Genomic DNA, 21,870 nt, shown 5'->3' with positions numbered 1-21,870 from the left:
GAAAATCCTTAGTTATAAATTAACTAAGTTAAAACTGAAAAGAAATTGCTTCCATTATAACAAACTACTCATTTCAAAAAAATTAGGTTAACATGTCTTGTAACGTCTGGTATGTGAACGTTAATTTGGTAGATGGGGTTCCAATGGTCATACAGCATACCTTGAGACCTTAGCTACTCAGGGTATGTCAAATCGAAGTTATACTCCATCTGTAGACATAGCCATGCATTAAACTGTCAGGTGACCCCTAAAAACAAAGTGAATAGCGGTGCGTCCGTGTATCGTCGTGAGGTACACAGACTAGTGTGGTCATTTGAGCACATTTTACATAAACCAGCACATCCCATGAGACATCTTAACGAGGTTCAAGTTGCAAGGGCCGTCACTTTGATCCAGGAACGATGGAGTGTTTTTCGTGTTGCTGTGGATCTCAGTGTCTCTCCGTCAGTTATTCAACGCTTCTGGAATCGCTAGAATGAGACAGCCCAGTTCACAAGGAGGGTTGGACAAGGTCGTGGACGCATGACAACCCCACAGGATGACCGAAATCTGACCATCTGTGCATTGCGGCGTCTTTCAGCAACTGCCAGAGAACTGCAACAAGACCTCAGGAGGAGGGTTACTGGAGTCATGGTTTCTGACCAGACAGTAAGGAACAGGTTAAGTGAAGTGTCCTTACGACCCAGACGTCCTGTTCGAGTGCCCCGTTTAACGCAGCAACGTTGCGCAGCTCGCCTTCTGTTTGCCCATACCTACGTCAACTGGCAACTTTGCCAATGGAGACCTGTCTTGTTCACAGATGAGTCCAGATTTCCCCTGACACAGCGTGATGGACGTCAACGTGTATGGAGACGCTGTGGTGAACAGTACATGCCCTGTCCAGGAAGGTGACCAATTTGGACAAGGTTCTGTAATGGTGGGGGGTGGCATCAATCTTGTTGTTGTTCGTGATAATCTGCTGGGTACATCGAGCAGTTACTGCTACAGCATGTGTTAGTTGCTGCATACGGTGTTGGCTCTGAATTCGTACTCATGCACAACAATGCCAGCGTTCATGTAGCGCCCATCACCGGAGCTTTCTTGCGAGAACTGGACATTCAAGAGATGGAATGGCCAGCAGTGAGTCCTGACCTGAATCCCATCGACCATGTGTTGGATAGGCTACAGAAGTGTTCGTGGGTGTCCTGTTCCACCACAGACTCTCCAAGACCTTGAACAGGCTCTCATTGAAGAATGGGACCTGATACCATACCGTGACCTCCTTCAACTTATACGGAGCATGCCACGTACTGTAGGTTCCAAGCTGTGATAAATGTTCGTGGATGATGTACCCATACACCCATACTGAAGCTCTCCAACTGTGATAAAAATCCACCCTGGAGGACTGTTATCACTTTGTTTTTGCCCCTATTTGGACATTTCTATTTGTGTTCTGCAAATGAACATGAATCCATCGGTGTCCTTTTGTATATTCAATGGTAAAGAATAAAGATTTAGTTGGTAATGTACCTGGGTGTGGCTATACAGAGCCCTCAATACCATATGGAGGGTGAAAGGATACCTGAAGATTGGCAACAAGGAAGCATTGTACCACTGTTCAAAAAAAGGAAATAGAAAGAAATGTGAAAATTATAGAGGTATAACTCTATTAACACATGGGCTAAAAATAATGGAGAAAGTCATAGACAAAAGAATGAGGGATATAATTAAAATTAATTTTGTGTGGCTATTCCTAGCCGAGTGCAGCCCTTGTAAGGCAGACCCTCCGATGAGGGTGGGCGGCATCTGCCATGTGTTGGTAACTGCGTGTTATTGTGGTGGAGGATAGTGATATGTGTGGTGTGTGAGTTGCAGGGATGTTGGGGACAGCACAAACACCCAGCTCCCGGGCCATTGGAATTAACCAATGAAGGTTAAAATCCCTGTCCCAGCCGGGAATCGAACCCGGGACCCTCTGAACCGAAGGCCAGTACGCTGACCATTCAGCCAACAAGTCAGACAGGGATATAATAGAAAAACAGTTAGAGGAAGAACGATATGGCTTTAGACCGAATAGATCAACAATAGACTTGATATTTACAGTGTGAACGATAATGGAAAAACATCTGGAAAGGAGCAAGGAAAACATCTTCGTATTTTTGTATTTGGAAAAAGCTTATAATACAGTTAAGAGAAAACTTATGGGAATGCCTACTGAAAAGGAATGTACCCAAATCATTAATTAACAAGATAAAAATGTTGTATCCTGAGAGTAAAAGCAGTGTAGAAGTGGGGAGTGGTGACTGAAACATTTTATACAAAAAAAGGTCTCGAGCAACGAAGTGCACTGTTGTCATTATTGTTTATTATATTGATGGATGAAATCATAAAACATGTAAAACAGAGTATCTGTAGTGATGAAGTGAATGCTTTGGTATTTGCAGATGATTTGGTGATTTGGGGGAAGGGAGAAAGGAAGTACAAAGGAGACTGGACATTTGGAATGAAAATCTGAAGGAGTTTGGAATGGTAATTAGTAAAAAGAAAACTGTAGTCATGCACTGTGGAAAAGAGAAAAAGAGAAGCCAAGTGAACATAGACAGAGAACGGTTAGAGAATATAGAACAATTTACATATCTGGGTAGCATTATTAATGGAAGTAATGAAATCAATCCTGAAATTAACAACAGACTAACCGGGCGAGTTGGCCATGCGCGTAGAGGCGCACGGCTCTGAGCTTGCATCCGGGAGATAGTAGGTTTGAATCCCACTGTCGGTAGCCCTGAAGATGGTTTTCCGTGGTTTCCCATTTTCACACCAGGCAAATGCTGGGACTGTACCTTAATTAAGGTCACGGCCGCTTCCTTCCAACTCCTAGGCGTTTGCTATCCCATCGTCGCCATAAGACCTATCTGTGTCGGTGCGACATAAAGCCCCTATTAAAAAAAAACCAACAGACTAATTAAAGGTACAATATTTTATCATCAAGTCAGAGAGCTTTTATGGGATGACAAAGTACCCAAGAGAACGAAATTAACATTATATATTATTGGTATTTTATACCAATTGTAACATACGGACTAGAAACGCTGGTAACTAATAAGAGACAATATAGTAAGATCTAAGCAGTAGAAATGAAATTTTTAAGAATATCTGTTAAAAAGACAGGAAGAGATAGAATTCAAAATATTAAAATCAAAGAATAGCTAAATATAGAACCATTAGTACAGATCATACAGAAAGCAAGGCTGAGATGGTTCGGACATGTAAAAAGAATGGGAAAGGAATGGGTAGCAAGAAGGGAATTGGAAAGAGATGTTAAGGGAAAGAGACCAGTTGGAAGACCGAGAAGGTGGATGGATCAGATTTGGAAGGACATTAGAGAAGCTGGATAGGATGTGGCGTAAGTAATGGAGCAGGGAAAGTGGAAGGACAGAAAGGAGTGGAGGAGGCTTGTTAACCACACCCGGGCGACTGGAGTGGGGCACTGATGATGATGATACCTGGGTGTGAGGTAATGTTTTGTGGATCATGGTATACGTTCAAAAACATGTTGCCCTAAATTTTTTGAACTGTGTATAAGAAAAAAAACTTTCCTCTTCAGTCAGTTGAGGAAAAAACTTCAGTATTATTAATTCTGTGTTTTGGTCAGAATTAATGATGTCGTTAAAAATGTAGCCCTACAATTCTTTTACCACCAATAGCACACCAAATTACTATTTTAAGGTCATGAAATGGAGTTTCTTGAATTATCCTTGGATTCTCACATGACCTATACTGGTTTATTTGCAAATTTACAGATCCATGCAAATAAAACACCACCTCGTCAGAAAACAGCACTAAATCAGCATTTAATTCACCACTTTTGATAAGACTGAAGAAACCACTTGCAATGATGTTTTCTTATGGCTGGATTTGCCTTTGCTGGCAGGACATAGTGTTTACAGTGCACTATGTCTTCTGGTATAGGCTAGAGCAATTTTGTTACTTTCATTGATCTGTCTCAGCTTTATCCTTAGCTTTGACAAAATGAAAGTGACTGAGGTATGAGTGATGCTAGTAATGCCATTTCTTCTGCAGCCAGTCCTTGCTATGAATGGTGTGAAGATATTGCTCATAGGGTCGGTTGGTGCATGCATTTCAGTGGGCTTGGCAGACTGATATGTAATAGCAACTTCTGGTTCAGTGAGGAAAGCAACGAGAAACTACCTCACTCCTCATTTCCCTAGTACGCCTCTTCAGTGATGCCTAGGCCATCTATGACAGCTGATGGCGGAGCTGTTGAGGATCCAACCAGCCTTCGGGCTGATGACTAAACATACATACATGGCTGGATATCATGGGCTTAAACTTTGCACTTCTGTATTTGTGAGGCTTAAATTTCAGTTTTCTTGCCGACCGCCGAGCAGGAGAATATGAAATCTCACGTTGCTGAGCAAGTTTTATTAAAGATTTTGGGGGTATCACTCGTGTCTTTCACAAATATACTGAACTTTTTCGCCAGTTGTGTTTTTGTAATATCTGAAGCCATCTCTTCTCAGTTTCGACTCAGTTAATTTTTAACTGTTAGGTTCTTCAGTCTGCTGAAACAAACTTTGAGTAATAAATTTATAAACTAAGAAAACATACGGTAACAGAGTTATACTTGGGAAAATAAAACTTTCAAGTTGTTTCTTTGTGAGGTATAATACTGTTACCATATGTTTTCTCTTTCAGGTAGTTCATAAATTTATTACTCAGTTAGTTTTAGCAGACTGAAGACCTTAACAGTTATAAATAAGTTAAGACAGTCGGTTGTTTAACTCATTTTTGTTTATCACTGAAACCATAGTTTTGAATTTATTCACAGTTTTCTTAATTCCGTAACACGTTGGCACTCACACTTCAGGAAATAGTTTGTGGAAATTTTTTCTCCCTCTCCCAGCGGATTCGTGCTTCAAAATATACAGCATGTGAAAATTTGCTATTCAGTTCTTAATTCAGAAGCAATGAAGCACGCTAAATTGATCCGTTACTGGTGTATAAGAAGCAATCACGCTGTACAGAAGCTTATCGCAGACTGGGTTAGCTGCATGGGTCAGGCGGCTATTGCATCATCCATTCTCCCAGACACAACAACTTGACCGAGGATCTCGCTGTACTTTTTACCAGAAGATAGAACATAACAATCATGTTCAGATTCACACAGATCACCATTAGTGAAAACTGAAATGTGACTATACAGATCAAGGAATCTGAAATTCACTAAAGCAGCCCTTAACAGATGTTGAAACATTTACAGACTCAATTTTACTAGGACAGTCACAATTTTTGGTGTCAGGACCTTACGTCTGGTCAACTTCATCCATGATGCACTTAGTCCAGTAGTACATTTTGGCCAATGGGACATTTCCTCAAATGGAACATTTAGTTTTACCAGCTTTGCCCATAAACATTTCGTCCTGTGATACATTAGATCCCTAGTGTATGGATGTCCAATAATGTTACTGAAATGGCTTCAGTAAAGTCATATTTGTCGCACTGCATATTTCCAAACATCTCTGTCTCTGTTTTAAAATGTATAGTCTTGTCTTCTTTTCATAACATGACAAAAATTATTTAATTCATTTCCCTAGCATCATCACTCAGTGAATCATAATGCCGCCAGGCGGTATTGGAGATAAGAACTGAAGACAGTAGTGGCTGATGGAAGCAGTAATCAACACCTAGCAGGCGGGGAAGTTGAGGTCTGTAAAGTGTGAAGAGTAGAGTCGAGGAACATCCTAATGAACAACGCACACAATTATTACACATGACTGTACATACTGTACAAAAAGAAGAGGTTTGGAAGATGCTCCCCGATAGAAATGCAATGAGGAAACAAGTCAACAGTGCACAAAATTAAAACAGGCCTCCTAATCCTGGATATCTTGTAGGATTTGAAATTCCTCGTTGGTGCAAGCAATGCTCAATTTCTAATTACATTATTCAGTCATAGATCACAAAACAGAATGTTAGTTTCACAACATTGAACATTTTGAGATATGCTGAGAAAGTGTACAGTATGTAAGGGGCACAATTGCATGAGGGCAAAGGAGAGTGCAACCACGTACCTGAAGCGTGGAACATCAACACTGCAGTTATTAGAGATGAACAGTGAACAAATAACACAGTCGATGGTTGGCGGAGTAGATTCCAGAAATTAATTGTTGTATGGAAATTACAGATATATTGAAGGATGAACGGCAAATGGATGAGCAGACTGTTTGCGGCCATACACAGATGGCCATTCACCTTGCAATAAATTCACTGTAAATGGAGCTCGCATAGCACAAATATTGCACAATTACCAAGAATATAAGGAAGTAATAATATTATTGGTTTTTACGTCGCACTAACAACTTTACGGTTTTCGGAGATGCCTAGGTACCGGAATTTAGTCCTGCAGGATTTCTTTCACGTGCCATTAAATCTACAGACACGAGGCTGATGTATTTGAGCACCTTCAAATACCACCAGACCAGGATTTAACCTGCCAAGTTGGGGTCAAAAGGCCACTACTGTAACCGCCCGAGCCACTCAGCCCGGCATTATAAGGAAAATGACTGTGTTGAAACATATCTCCGAAATATTAAAATTAATACCGCTCAAAATGAGTCTGATTCTGTATCTGGTTCTAGTAACAGAACGTATATTAATGCAAAAGTTACGTTAATTAATTTCATCAACAATAAATCTTAATAATTGAAAGTTGTTAATTATATCGGACCCAGGGCAAATCTGCTATGACCAGGTGGCAGCTTGGTTTGACTACAGAGGCCCCTGATCAGAGTGAGTGGCATTTGGGTAGAATGTTTCCAGGCATGGTTGGAAACAAACATCTTCAGTCTGCCCAGGGTGGTCCGCCACCAAGTCTATAACTTTCGATTCTCTTAGAGGGTTAACCCTGTGGGGGAAAATCACAGCATGAAAGTATGGGATCCAGCTTCCCTAAGTTCCTGGTTGCTATCAGAACCGATCGGCATGATTTTAAGGTGGTTAAATCCATCTTTTTTAGTAGACAAATTGAAGGTGTTTACGGTGAACCTCAAGGAAATATGCAACGGTAGTTTGCTTTTAAAGACGTGCCCAGCAGTTCGAGCTGATCAGTTGCTCGAGTGCTACCACTCCTGCGAAATTTCAGTCAAAATGGAAGAATACAAATCCTTGAATCTGTTTTGTGGTGTTATCTTCTACCGCGATCTCGTCTTGAACATTGATGATGACTTGATTGAGTATATGAAGCACCATGGCGTGATACACGTCTGGTGCATTATACGCAAAATTAATAATGAAGACATTGTCACAGGTGCCTTAATTGTCTCCTTCATATTATTAGTGTTACCAGAGAAAGTCAAGGTTGCAACCTATCGTTGCGATGTGAGGCCATACATCCCTCCTCCCATGCGGTACTATCAGTGCCAAAGATTCGGACACATGGTATCTAGTTGTTCGAATCAGTCTGTGTGTGGTACGTGTGGAAGAGGAGTTCATGGCGCGGAAGAGTGCACACCACATTACAGGTGCACTAACTGCCCTGGTCTTCTTTGTCCAGGTAGGAACTGTCTGGTATATCTCAGTGAGAAGAAGATCCAGGAAATCATGACCCTGAATGATTTTTCCTGGGCTGATGACCTAGATGTTGGGCCCCTTTAAACAACAAGCATGATTTTTCCTTCCAGGAAGCACACCATAAGTTCAATTTTATGAATACACCTGCCAAGGCACTAGACTTCAGCATGATAGTACATAGTCTACCAGGATAGTAGTTTACTTTCACAACACCTGAGAACTTATAAGCTATAAATTTCATTTTTGTTCCATGTTAAAGTGCAATTATAAGAAATAAATTTCAATACAATATATCAAGTAAATAATATTACATCAGTCTTGGGACTAGTTTCAGCCACTTCGTGGCCATCTTCAGCCAAATAAAAATTGACCAGATTATGTGATAACTAAAACATATGTATACCAGACAAAGGCAATGATGCAGGAATAATTATAACATTAAAATACATATAAGGACAAAAATTATGGTTATGATCTTCATGTCATAATATGATGTCTTTATGTTGACTTAGGACCTCAGGCAAAGAAGTAAATCTCTATAGTGAAATGTTCAGTATATCTAATGTCTAATGTGGGGCCGAAGGATGTGCAAAGAACATGACCTGTCTGTTTCCTCTAGCAAGTCAGTGCTTGTTCTACATCAGCCCCCGGTCACCAGCAGACTGCTCGCCGGGCGCCACAGCCAGCCTCCTTATGTAGGGCTGGCTGGGACGCATGTACTGGGCAATGCAAAGCATCGGCAGCACTGGCGGCAGCCGCGTGGCGGCTGGGTGTGAAGGCGAGAAACCCGCCCGAAGGACCTCATCCGTGGGTGTCTCGGCAATGGGTACTCCCTAATCCCGACCGAGACCCCATCGGATGTGCCATCCGGGAAGGCCCTCAAGTGCAACTTTATTCATTATCAAATATTACAGAGGGCGCACCATACTGGCGCTGGAACCGTACTACAAAATAAGTTTACAAATGTGATAGAAATTTAGACAGAAACATTACTAGAGCAGAATATGTACACACAAACAAAATAATGCACAACACTAGGCCAGCCGTAATCTACGCTGATGAGTCCGGTGATGTAGGGACGCGACAGGTGGCAGGCGATTCCCGGGCGTCTGCTTCAAGTAGTCCCTCCGCTGGCTCCACCTCGGACCCCGCGAACGCCACGACGACCCGTGCCGCGGCTGACCACGGCTGCCCGGGTGGAAGGTTGGAATTGGAACCCTGGCGGCAGGTTGATCAGGTCATCCCCTGTGACGTTGGCAACCTGAACCGCCATGTTCCATCCTTTAGTCAGGGCAAGATATAGTATAGATGCCCTGGTATAGAGATGTTGAGCAGCGTCCATGTGCGCCCAATTGGACAGGGCCCACAATATGCCCTGGGTCTCGTGCTGGTGCGTTCTTGTCGGGGTGGCTGGCACAAGTTGTTTCAGGGCCTCAGTAAGACAGAAGGCCCGGGTTGGTTCCGGGACGGAGAGGCCGGCTGGGTACGATGCTGGTGCTAGGCTCCGCCATGGAATGGTGTCATTGTCGTCGTCTTCGTCCGAATCAGTTTCCTCGGAGCGGCGGCTGTGGGCCGGGGACCGCTCGGTATTGGGGTGCCGATCTTGTAGTTGCTGCTCCAGGCTCTGCACCGGACGGGCCAGCGCCTGCCACTCGAGGTTCTCCGGGGGTTGTTATGGAGGAGCTGCATTATCCATGTCATGAAGATCCTGGGACTCGGTTAAGTCTGTGCGGGATCTTGTGAGCCGACTCGGTGCAGGGGTGCCTGCAGATCCAGTTGAGGAGGCTTTGGAGCGACCCGTGGCGTTGTCCATTTTCTTCTGATCGCGGAAGTATTGTTTCACACTTTGTTCCAGAGTTTTCTTAGACATACTATAGAGATTTACTTCTTTGCCTGAGGTCCTAATTCAACTTAAAGGCATCATATTATGACAAGAAGAACATAACCATCATTTTTGTTATTATATGTATTTTAATGTTATAATTAATCCTGCAACATTGTCTTTGTCTGGTATGCCTATGTTTCAGCTATCACATAATATGTTTAATTTTTATTTGGCTGAAGATGGCCAGTAAGTGGCTGAAACTAGTCCCAAGACTGATCTAATATTATTTACTTGAAATATTGTATAGAAATGTTGGACCCTCTTGTCAATTTTACACCTGAGAAGATCACTGTGGCCAAGGTGACTGTTGCTCCTCTGAGCAATGCCGCAAAGAATAAAAACTCAAATGTGGCGACCACCCAGCCTTCAACCACAAACAAGCCTGTAGCGGCTGGGAATCCTTCCTCCAAGAGGTTGGCGACAGCCGTGCCGAAGTCAACGGAGACGACATCATCGTCTGGGACTGGGAGTTCATCTCCCAGCCCATCTAAGCAAGGAAGGCGGTGAAAAGGGACGCCCTTGCCATGCGCCCACCCCTCCTGCAAATTGGGAAACGTGCCCTCCATCCGGCGGGTATGTATCCACGCCAGCAACTCCACCTGCTGGAAAACCTGCGCACTCCCTCGTAGGACAAAACCCCGCACCCAAAAGATGTCCACAAAGCTCAAGGCGTACATTATCTCATCATTTCACTGTAACATTGGAATTGTAATGGTTATGACAAGCATCTAATTGAGCTGCGCCAGCTAATCGGTCAGTTCGTGGCAAGTATAGTCTGTATTCAGGAAACTAATCTCAGCCAGGTCATCATACGGTTCTGAGAAATTTTGGACTATATGCGATGGAACGGGGTTATTCCAAGAAGGCTTCTGGTGACAGTGTTTTCACTTGTTCTGACATCTAGTGAAGCAGTTCCATTAAGAACCCAGCTGGAGGCAGTAGCGGTACGTGTTTCATTGCCTGTCGTAACTACAGTTTGCCATGTTTATTTCCCACCTGGCCAGCGCCTTAATATTAGTGATGATGATGATGATGATGATGATGATGATGATCTTGTAGATCAGCTCCCACTTCCTTTCCTTTTATTGGGTGATTTTAACGCCCAGCACCCATTATGGGGCTCTGAAATGCCTTACCCCAGAGGAAGGGAGTTGGGACAGTTAACAGGAGAGCAGGATTTATGCATTTTGAATACAGGGGAACCAACACATTTCAGCGTAGCACACAGTACCTTCTCCTGCATTGACAAGAGTCTATGGAGCCATGCGCTCGTTCCTCTGCTTTATTGGGATGTACATGATGACCTCTGTGTCAGTGACCATTTCTCCATTATTCTTACTTTGTTGAAACAGAAATCCGTCGAGGCTCCTCACCGATGGATTCTTAAACGTGGTGATTGGCCAAAGTTCACATCACTAGCTGTCTTTAACGATGCAAATAACTTGAGCGTAGATGACATTATAACTTACATCATACAAGTTATTCTTGCTGTTGCTCAGGAGTCCATTCCACTTTTTTCTGGGACTCCTCGGCGAAAACTCGCTCTGTGATGAAACGAAGAAATTGCAGCAACTATAAAGGAAAGACATTGCACTCATAAACACTATCATAGGCAGCCTACTGTGGCCAACTTGGTAAATTTTTGAAAAACTTTGCGTTAAGGTGCGAGTTGTTATTCGGCAGAGTAAGAAAGCTTTATGGGAAAGATGTGTGTCGTCCATAACATCACATAACACCATCATCTCAAGTGTGGACTCGTCTTAGATGCATTTCGGGTGTACAAGGGCCATCCTCAGTACTGGGAATTTCCATTGCAGGCAGTATCGTCACTGATCCGCCCACAGTTGCCGACCATCTGGCAAGTCGTTTTGCAAATGTAACTTTCCGTGAATTACCATCCTGATTTCCTGGCTCCAAAGCGGGAGGCGAACATAGTCATCGTAGTTTTGCCACTCAAGCTTCAGAAGACTATAATGTGTCCTTTACAGAGTGGGAACTCCGCAGCGCCTTGGTACTTTGTAAAGACACAGCTCCCGAATCAGATAATGTCCGTAACCAGATGTTGAAGCATCTCCATGAAGATAGCTCATTATATCCTCTTGGAGCGTTCAGCTGAATCTCGATAGAGGGGGAGATTACATCACATCCTCGAGCCCGACTAGGATCCTAAGTATGCAGAAAGTTACAGACCCATTTGTCTCACTAAATGTCTGTGCAAACTATTTGAGAGGATGGTTAATTGCCAACTTATGTGATGTTTATAGAAAAGAATACTTTTGTCCAAGTACCAATGAGGTTTACGAGCTGCTCGCTCCATAACTGACCAATTGGTACGCCCGGAGAATTCTATCCAGGGCACGTTTCTCCCAAAGCAGCATTTGATGGCTGTTTTCTTCAATTTTGAAAAGGCTTATGACACCACACGGCGATATGGCATCCTTTCAGTTGTGCATAAATGGAAATTCTGAGGCAACTTGCCGGATTTTATTCTTTGTCCCTCCATCTATTCCGTATCCAAGTGGAGGGGGGCACATTTGCAATATCATGTTCGGTTAAATGGAGTATAACACGAATCACTTCTCAGTGTCACTTTGTTCACGATTGCCATAAGCGTTATTGTTGCTGCTGCTGGTTCAGTAGTAATACTATCACTATGTGGATGATTTTGCTCTGCATTATAGCTCACAAAGTATGGCATTCGCAGAATGCCAATTACAACAAGGTATTAGGAGAGTGGAAAAGTGGGCCTTAGAACATGGCTTTCAGTTTCCAACTGTAAAAACCTCTGTTGTTCACTTCTGCCAGAAGTGCACTCTTCTCCCCATCCTGAGAGATATTTAGTGGGAGGTCGCTCTTCCTGTAGTTTACACATACTGATTTCTTGGTCTCAGTTTCAATAGTAAATTATTGTGAGAAACTGCACATGCGTCAGTTAAAAGTGGAATGTGCCAAGGTACTGAATAATTTGAAGTTTCTTAGCGGTAGAGCGTATGGTGCTCCTACGATTTCATAGGCCACATATTTTATCCAGATTAGAATACGGCAGTGCAGCATGTGGATCAGCAAGGCAAAGCGTTCTTGTGGAACTGAATAGCATCCACTGCAGTGGAGTGAGGTTGGCAGCGGGAGCAGTTCGTACAAGCCCCATTGTTAGCCTGCTCACTGAATGTGGTGTGCCACCTCTACACCTGAGCCGCCAACAAATGCTATTGTCCTGTGCTGTGAATTTGCAACAGATACCACTTTACCCAAGCTATCACTGCGCATTCCACAACAGAAACCATTAGCTGTGCACTGCTTAACCACGAGCAATGCAGCCATTTGGTGTACGCTTGAATAGTAGTCACAGATTGTTTGAGATACTTTCAGTTCCTTGGTTTGTCAGAGGACCAAGTAAGTTACCTCCGTGGTTAACACGACCTGAAATAACTAGATCTGCACACCAGCCCAAAATTGGTCACTGACCCTCTGTTTATCGAAGGCTCTTCCTATCCAATTTTGGCCAGTATCCAGATTCGGTAGTTGTTTAGACGGATGTTTTGAGGGCAGATGCGAAAGGAGTCTGTGTGTTTGTTGTCAATAATAAGAGGTTTCTTTTTCCTCTACCAGAAACTTGTAGTGTGTTTACAGCAGAACTCTATGCTATCCTTGAAGCTCTGCGGTACGTGCTGTCCAATGAATGTCGGCATTTTCTGCTTGAGCTTGTTAAAATCTATTGATGTATGTTTCCTGTGGCACCCTTTGGTGCTTCAGATCCAGGACCTGCTCTCCAGGTGCTGTAGTACTAGCACCAGAATTATGTTCTCGTCGCTCCCAAGCTATGTAGGTGTAGCGGGAAACTAGTTAGCTGATAAGGCTACCAAGGAGGCAGTCATACTGCCCCCATTGCCTTACGAGGTTCCAGCCAGTGATATTCGTTTATATCTGAGACATTTGGTTATGTCCCTTTGGAAGATGAAGTGGCAGGCCACTCCTCCTTCAAATAAGCTGAGAACGATTAAAGGAAGTACAAAGGTATGGAAGATTTCCGTTCAGGTTCCTCAGAGAGAAGCAGTCTTGTCTTCGGATCGGCCATAAAATATTGGCGGATCACCCTGAATGATCTTTGCACTTTGGTTCCTGATGTTTCCTGAAGCGCCGCTCACAACTTCCTGAACAGCATGGTGGCGAGCTGGTATGACATGAGCATACAAAAACTGTCAGTGTGTCTACAAAAATGCATCGACCAAAATGGTGATTATATAGAAAAATACCTAATGTTCGAGCTGTAAAATGATGTAAACCATTGTAGAAACAAACAGGTCTATGTATTTATAAAAAATAGGAGGCCTGATTTTTGGGATTACCTTCGTATCTGAAGGTACTCTGATATGCCAGCATTGTGGGATAAAACTCCATCACTTCTATAGAAGGATGTATTATTATCCTTGGCAGTATGAAAAGTTTTGAATTATTCACCTCAATGGCTTGAGGAATTACTTATTTTAAGGTTTACCAGCTTTAAACAAAATGGCTGGTAGCATTCAAATGTGAGGAATACTATCATTGAATTCTAGATCTTACTTGCCATTTGTAATCTGGAATTGCTACATAGTAGTGTGCCATGCCTTGTGAGAGCTGTACTGTTTGTACTGTTTTGGTGTATAAGATAGCTTATAACTAAATAAAGAATAATGGTTTTTTTTCTTGCAGGAAGTCACTATAAAACAAGAAGTCTGTGACGTTGAAGTGGGTGATGGAACTGTTGATATAACTCAAGATTCCGGCTCTGTGGACATTATGGTATAGTGAATTTGTAATAATCGACAGATTTAAATTTATTTAGCGTACTTCAAAAAAATCAAAAATTCTAAAAGTTTGCTATGTATGTGTTCAAGACATGGATATGATCTATGTGTTGTGAAGTGTTTGGTTCACTCAATGTATTCTAAATCTTCCATGATTATTTCCATAGTTCAGTGTACGTGCTACCACTATATCATATTTTATACTTGGACCTAATATATATTCATCTCCAGGGACAATTTAAATTCCATGACAGCACTTTTTTAAATCTGTTCATTTTTATTACAGTTAAGCCAGACATTCAGGCAAATAGGTATCATATTTATTCGCATAATGGATGCACTCTCATTTTTCCCTTAAAATTTTGGGGGAAAATCCCCACTTAACCCATTCACTATTAGCCTCTTAACCTTGCGAGTGGTCGATAGCTGAATTGTAACACGAATGTGAGATTTTCTCTCACATTAAAAGCAATTTAAAATAAACATGATATTGTTAAGATTGAAATGAATTACTGAAATGAAACATAAAGTCTTTCTTGTATATTTTAGTTAAAAAATGAAATGATTAGCTTTATATTACAGAAACAAATTACTACTTAATGGAAATTAGTCATTAGTTCAGTCACATGTCAATATGTAATATTCACAAGAGTGGCGGGCTTAATGGCTCAGACGATTAAGGCGCTTGCTTTCTGAGCCCAGATTGGCAGGTTCGATCCTGGCTCAATCCAGTGATATTTGAAGGTGCTCACATATGTCAGGCCCATGTTGGTAGATTTACAGGCACAAAATAGAACTGCTGCGGGACAAAATTACAGCACCTCGGTGTCTCTGTAAACCGTAAAATGTAGTTAGTGGGGCGTAAAACCAATAACATTGTTATTAATATTCACAAGAGGATTGGTTTGAAGATACAGAACTTTCTGACAGTCAAAATAGAAGTGCAAGAATAAAGTACAGTAGGTCTTCTCTCTAACATTTGGAGTTACCTGAATTTTGTAACAGCACTAATTTAACCAGCATTGTTCCTCGACTCTTCATTTTCGAAATCCCATTTATGACTTAAGTCAAATATGAACTCCTATAACGGGAGAAAGTTTACGTCATGACTTCACCATAACACCACCACCACTGGTCCCGTGATGAGAGAACCTCTCACGCAGGGCGCGTGGATTCATACGAACCTTGTTCTGACTAGAGGAGGGAATGCTTACTCTTCAAATGTGAATTGCCTTACTCACAACAGTTATCAAATAGGCTAGAAGAGATAAGTCACCTCCCTTGCGTCACTGAGAAGTAAACTCACAATAAAAAATAACGTGAGAGAAAATCTCAAAAAGCGGCCACTCGCAAGCCAAATCTGACAAAATGGTTTCTACATCTTATTTGGGAAATGTAGGTCAGAAAATAGATTCTCGTCAATACTTTGGTTTCTCCACATTACCGGTGATGACACACCAAATGATCGGAAGTTATGATTTTCATGATGATCCATATTGACAAGCCATTACAATTCTAATTGAAAAAGGATCCACCTGTTTAATACTCATTTATTACATTACGTCAGTTATGAAAACATTAAAACATCAAATGGTACTAGTTTCAACAGGTTATCTTCAGCCAAAGTGAACAAAATTGACAAGACATGAAGACAAGTATTAAAAACCAAGTCTATACAAATATAAAGGGGAACATGCAGCATAAAGTCTCCTTAGTCTGGGGTTGTGATTTTCATTCAATCAATATACACTATTATAAAAACATGCAAGATAAAATTTTGTTTCACAATCTGTGCTTTTGGTTTGCATTTGATGAATCATCCATTAGAGATGTTACGTCAAGAATTACACGCTGTGCATTGTTTATCCATTACGCATGCTTAGTTGATGTAAGTTGAAAACAACACGGTTGATCATTAGCTGGAGGACATCATAAATATTATCAATGGATCACATGTACCCAAGTGATATTTTGTTGTTGTTTGTCAATAAGTATCGAATTGAGACAAATAGATGTAAAAAAGAAGAGAGAAAAATGGGGGATTAGCTAAATTTGAACGTAAAAATTGAAAAGATGTAGGGGAGAAGGGGGCACATTTGAATAGTTTTTGAGAAAATTTTTTTCTTACTACCCAAAATATTTTATTCAACGAAATCACAACCATATTGAAAAAGTAACGCATTCTACATAGTTTCAAATCGAATGAACCACAAAATTAAGGCTTTGATGCATCCTATTAATAGAAAACGGTAAGGATGTAACATGTTCATAACTACCCCACCCCTGGGGTACCTTTGAACTACACATGGGGCACTTATGAACATACATAAGTCGGTTCAAAATAGATTAAGTGTGTAAGATTTATGTTGTTTGGAGGACACTTTTCAATTGATTACATAACTTTGTCCTTGCAAAAGTTGAAGTTGACACCGAAAGTTTTCAATGCTGCTCTGAGTGCAGTTCCACCTGAAGTGTATGGCGGTGGAAGTTTGACAACATCATCTGTTTCAACTTCACTGATATCTATTTCCGGAAATAGAAACGTCCATGTTTCCCCGTACCTGTGCATGAATTTTATCTCATATGCAAAACTGTTGGATATTTCGATTACTTGACCTACAAACAACACCTTGTTTTTCTTTGTAGCGTATCAAATTAACCGAAAGTCGCCTGTTAATATTTTATCATTGTCTGACTTCTCAGGAGACCCCACAATTTCTTCAAAGGTCTCAGAATCTGATTCATCGTGAACTGAAATATCCTCATCACTTTCACTGGAAGATGAAAAAGTCAGTTGTTTCTTAGAATTCTTCTGACTTCCTCGAGATTTGCTTTGATTTTTTAGCCTCCTGCCATATTTGTTCTTTAGAGAGCCCTTGCTACAGTTTTCTCCTCAATGCAGTCTTTAACTGGGGTAGCTGTTAAAATGTGGAATTTGGCGCTTTTTCTTTCTTTCTTTCTTTCTTTCTTTCTTTGCCTTTTTTCGCAACTAGGTCCAGCTTTCGGAATGGGTCGAACATCTTCTGGTGAAAGGTTCTCCATTTGTGGTCTTTGAGTTTCCTCGCAAAGTTTTCCAGTAGGCCTAGGTGTTCCAGACTTGGTAGCAGAAGGGAGAGAGTTGTCTGAAACAGTGACATCTTAACTGGTAACGCATGATGGCTCGAAATCCTCATCACTGAAAACAAGCCTAGAAAAAGGCCATATTCCTGTCTTAGAAAAAGCAGCAGTTATGTTCTTCACAGTGAAGGAAGCTTGAAAGGCAACATTCATTAATGCTGCTAAGTTATGAATTATTATAGTTTTACCAGGTTAGCAGTCATCCAGTCGTGCTGTGCGATTCGTAGCTTTCCTTTGAATGGTCCTATGACTCCTACATCTCGTGGCTGCAGCCGGTGTGTGCAGTGTGGGGAGAAAGTGACCAAAACGATACCCTGGTCTCGGGCATACAGAAGAGAATGTAGAGTGCAATGGGACTCATGCTTACCCATTAACAAAATGATAGGGTATTCCTTCAAACACCTAGTCATTTTCTTGACATGCTTCAGTACCATTAAAAACAAAGGTCCCATCATCCAGCTACTTCTGGCACCATTGACTACGTCCAGGCTTCCAGGTGGTGCACCAAACACCAGTGAGTCCGCAAGTCTCGCCCTTGGAAAGACAAAAATAGGTGGTAAACTATTACCAACAGCATTGATTATCATACAAACTGTTACCATTGTCCCACGCTTTCCAGAAACTACTTGCCCAACCTGCTTTACCCCCACCTGTGCAAGAACATTCGGAAACTACAACTGTAGATACCCCCGTTTCATCGAGATTGAAGACTCTGTCTGCACTGATCGGCACAAATTTAAGTGCATGCTGATAATTGTCATAAAATTCCATTACATTTGGTTTGTTGAACGCACTGGCTCTAGCGAGACTTGTATTTTCAGGCTTACGAAGAGCAAGTGTCTTATGTCGCTTCATAAATCCCTGTACCCAGTCAATTCCTGCAATGTTGTTTTCATCCCAGGTAGTTGGATATTTACAGCCTGATTTCTTAGCATAATCGTACGCGAACTGACGGATTTGCATGTAAGTCATTCCCTAACTAATTTTAGAGCACTTAACAATGTAATCTTGTAGCATTAGCTCTTGACATTCACTCAACACTTGCCGACTTGCATACCGCGAAGAAAACACACGAGATTTGTTTAGGTCATTTTTCTCCTTTTTAACTCTGTAGTACAATGCAGTGTGAGTCATTTCATATTTTGAAGCAGCCTCCCTCAACGAAAGACTTCTCTCCATGACAGCTCTTACAGCCTCCCCTACAACCTCCTCCGGGACATCCGGTTTGTTTCTCTTCTTAATGTACGTACGAACCATCATTTTCCTCAGTCCTAAAATAAATTCAAACTAATCGGTAGGAGTTTTGTTATATTTTGCTTCATAAACATGTGTACTTACAGTGGGGCACCCCAAAGGCAGTGTTCAAATCTACTCCGCATGCAGCCATTAACCATAACCTTAAATTTTGCTGAACAGCAAGACCTTGCAACAGCTTTGTTCTACTCGTACGCTTCACAACCCATTAAGAGGCGGCCGGAGCTGGAACGGCCGGCCACCAGCTCAGTAGTTGTTGTAACATGGGTCAAAAGTTTGTAAGAGTTCTTATAAGGAAACGGAACAAGGTAAAATTATTTTGTTTTTATAGCGCACGGTAGTCTGTGATACACTTTTCATTAGTGCAAAAATATTTCAAAAAGAAATGCAAATATAGTTATAAAATGGTAATTAAAATAACGAATCTCCATATGAAATTGAGCTCTGAACCGCGGTTTTCCTAAGCTTGTTTTAAGTCAAGATGGTGTTCAAATTGGAAGCAAACTATACCGTAGCGAAGTTTATATTTTTCTCTAAGGGGCTACTTTAACAAACTTCAAAATTAGGGATTCTTTATATATTTAATCGTGATTTTAATAAAGCTCTGCTTATTGACTTACGAGTGTCGGCCGAATTCTAGTGCTGGTAGTTCAGCCAGTTTCCGTCAGATGCCGCAGCGCCTTGTCCTTGAAGAGGGATGATGACAGATTAGCTCTTACCCACGCAGGAATGTGGTGAGCGAAATCTTCAGCTGCTATCAGTCGCTTCCTCACCCTTGCTTCATAACAAGCGGCAGTGGACACGCTGACAATACTTTGTTACTCGCTAGTTGTGGTATGACCTTTCAATAGCACGTTATATTTTTTCGTGTTTTATTATGCCGTGTCTTTTTACCGAGTGCAATGGAATGGGAAAATGCTTGATTTGTAATAAGACATTAAACTTTATTAAAAATGTTAACACTGGGCGAGCTGGCCGTGCGGTTAGAGGCGCGCGGCTGTGAGCTTGCATCCCGGAGATAGTGGGTTCGAATCCCACTGTCGTCAGCCCTGAAGATGGTTTTACGTGGTTTCCCATTTTCACACCAGGCAAATGCTGGGGCTGTACCTTAATTAAGGCCGCGGCCGCTTCCTTCCAACTCATAGGCCTTTCCTATCCCATCATCGCCATAAGACATATCTGTGTCGGTGCGACGTAAAACCACTAGCAAAAAAATTAACATTCATCGACATTATTCTTTAAAACACGCCGAAGAATATGACAAATATGTTGGTGAAGAACACCATGAAATTGCGAATGAACTTAGAACAGCTGCCTTATCCGAGGTAGGTGTTATCCGACTTTATTGAATTGTCTTTGTTATATTAGTGACGCAATGATGTTTACTATTCAAACTAAGACAATTAACTTATTTTTATTGGTAATTGTAGGTCGGAGGTGAATCGTCAGTTCGAATAAGCTACAACATATCTCACTAAAAGAATGGCTAAATGGCGTAATGTTACAGAAAGAGATGTAGTAATGGTTGAGAATCCGCATACTGAATAGTAGTTGCTACTAATGTTTCTGTATTATCTCTGTGTGTATACATTTATAAAACTATTTTAAGGTTTAGTAGAATAAGAATAAATTGCTATAAATATATGTTGTTCCTCTTTCAGTTGTATCCTATTACAATATGGGCAGTGGCGGTTCTAGATACTTAAAACCCGAGCTCGATAGCTGCAGTCGCTAAGGTGCGGCCAGTATCCAGTATTCGGGAGATAGCAGGTTCGAACCCCACTGTCGGCAGCCCTGAAGATGATTTTTCCGTGGTTTCCCATTTTTACAACAAGCAAATGCTGTACTTTAATTGAATCGATTATTTCAGAAACAAGTCAAGCGCCAAATCTGTCATTTTTGGGAAAATGAAAGAAACTGTCTAGCATCAGACAATATGTTACGGTAGGCAGGCGCCGATTTACAAATGGGCGCCAGTTTTTGAGGGTCGGTGGCCGGCGGATCGAGTAATTATGGCCTTCGTGAATTACGTCTTAAATTCATTACACTCAAATTACTTTTACATTCCACAAATTATTCCAATTATTTTATTAGACTATATAAAACACTTTAAACTAGAACAGGTCGATAATTTCAAGTATTTAGGTTGTGTGTTTTCCCAGGATGGTAATATAGTAAGTGAGATTGAATCAAGGTGTAGTAAAGCTAATGCAGTGAGCGACTTCAAATCCGTCTTTGTAAAGACAAAGAGACTCTCACAACGGCTCGGGAACGCAGGCCTTCTGCCCCTTGGCAGGTTCGATCCTGGCTCAGGGGGGTGGTATTGGAAGGTCGACACGTTAAAGAACTCTTGCTGGACAACATTCCGGCACCTCTGTGTCTCCGAAAACAAGTTATTTGATAGAATTCAAATTTTAACACAATATGCAATGGGATGTTTTATACATTGTTTATATATTTCAGAACTGTTTGTTTCCAAGAGGAAAAAAACTGTTATCAATTTGTAAGGCTCTTTTTTACTCAGGGTTGTTGGAAAATTCCGTTCTTGGTCACGTTACAATATTTATCGTATTTCCAAAGTATCACTGTGTGACTAAAAAATTCGTAAATGAATTAACTTCTGTTATATCAGTTTGTATTTTCATTGGATAGAATTATACGAATTATGTATCACTGATTGGCCGGTACAGGGAAAGACGTGAGGCGGGGACGGGATTGATGCTCTACTTCATTTCAACATCGGAAACAGTGTCGGTGTGCTGGCCTTTGGTCACAGGGGCCCCGGGTTCGATTCCCAGCAGGGTTGGGAAATTTAACCATAATTGGTTAATTTCTCTGGCATGGGGGCTGGGTGTATGTGTTGTCTCTATCATCATTTCAACCTAATCATGACGCGCAGGTCGCCTACGGGAGTCAAATCAAAAGACCTGCATCTGGCGAGCCGAACTTGTCTTCGGACACTCCCGGCACTAAAAGCCATACGCCATTTCATTTATATTTGTCGGAAACAGTACCTTATTTTGACTGTTTTGCTCAGCACTAACCCATGCTCAATTTCCTGGAATGTTTCGCATTCCGTACAAATGTCAACACCATCAGCTCCGTGCAAGTAGTTTACCGTATCACAACTTCCTGGTGACAGACTATGTGACGCTGGAGGGTGAGAGGGGAATCGCTCGCTCGGCCTTGGCCTGTCTTACTGACATCTATGCACCCGCGATGTAACTATCAGTGGAGTTAGCTGTCGACAGCAACGAG

The 21,870-nt window shown here is 41.7% G+C and overlaps 1 protein-coding gene across 1 annotated transcript in view; it reads left to right on the top strand.

Annotated features, from left to right (window-relative positions):
* Positions 1 to 14,450, top strand: part of LOC136863313 (zinc finger protein pita) — a 95,609-nt gene extending 81,159 nt beyond the window's left edge. Inside the window, exon 3 of the mRNA XM_067139701.2 lies at positions 14,147 to 14,450. Within this exon, the coding sequence (XP_066995802.1) occupies positions 14,147 to 14,242 (96 nt within the window). The 3' untranslated portion in view covers positions 14,243 to 14,450. The remainder of the gene's footprint in view (positions 1 to 14,146) is intronic.
* Positions 14,451 to 21,870: the final 7,420 nt, after the last annotated feature.

Source organism: Anabrus simplex, chromosome 2 (assembly GCF_040414725.1).
Source record: "Anabrus simplex isolate iqAnaSimp1 chromosome 2, ASM4041472v1, whole genome shotgun sequence".
NCBI classification, from domain to species: domain Eukaryota; kingdom Metazoa; phylum Arthropoda; class Insecta; order Orthoptera; family Tettigoniidae; genus Anabrus; species Anabrus simplex.
Note: the sequence above shows the minus strand (reverse complement) of the source record. Positions and strands in the feature narration are given on the sequence as shown.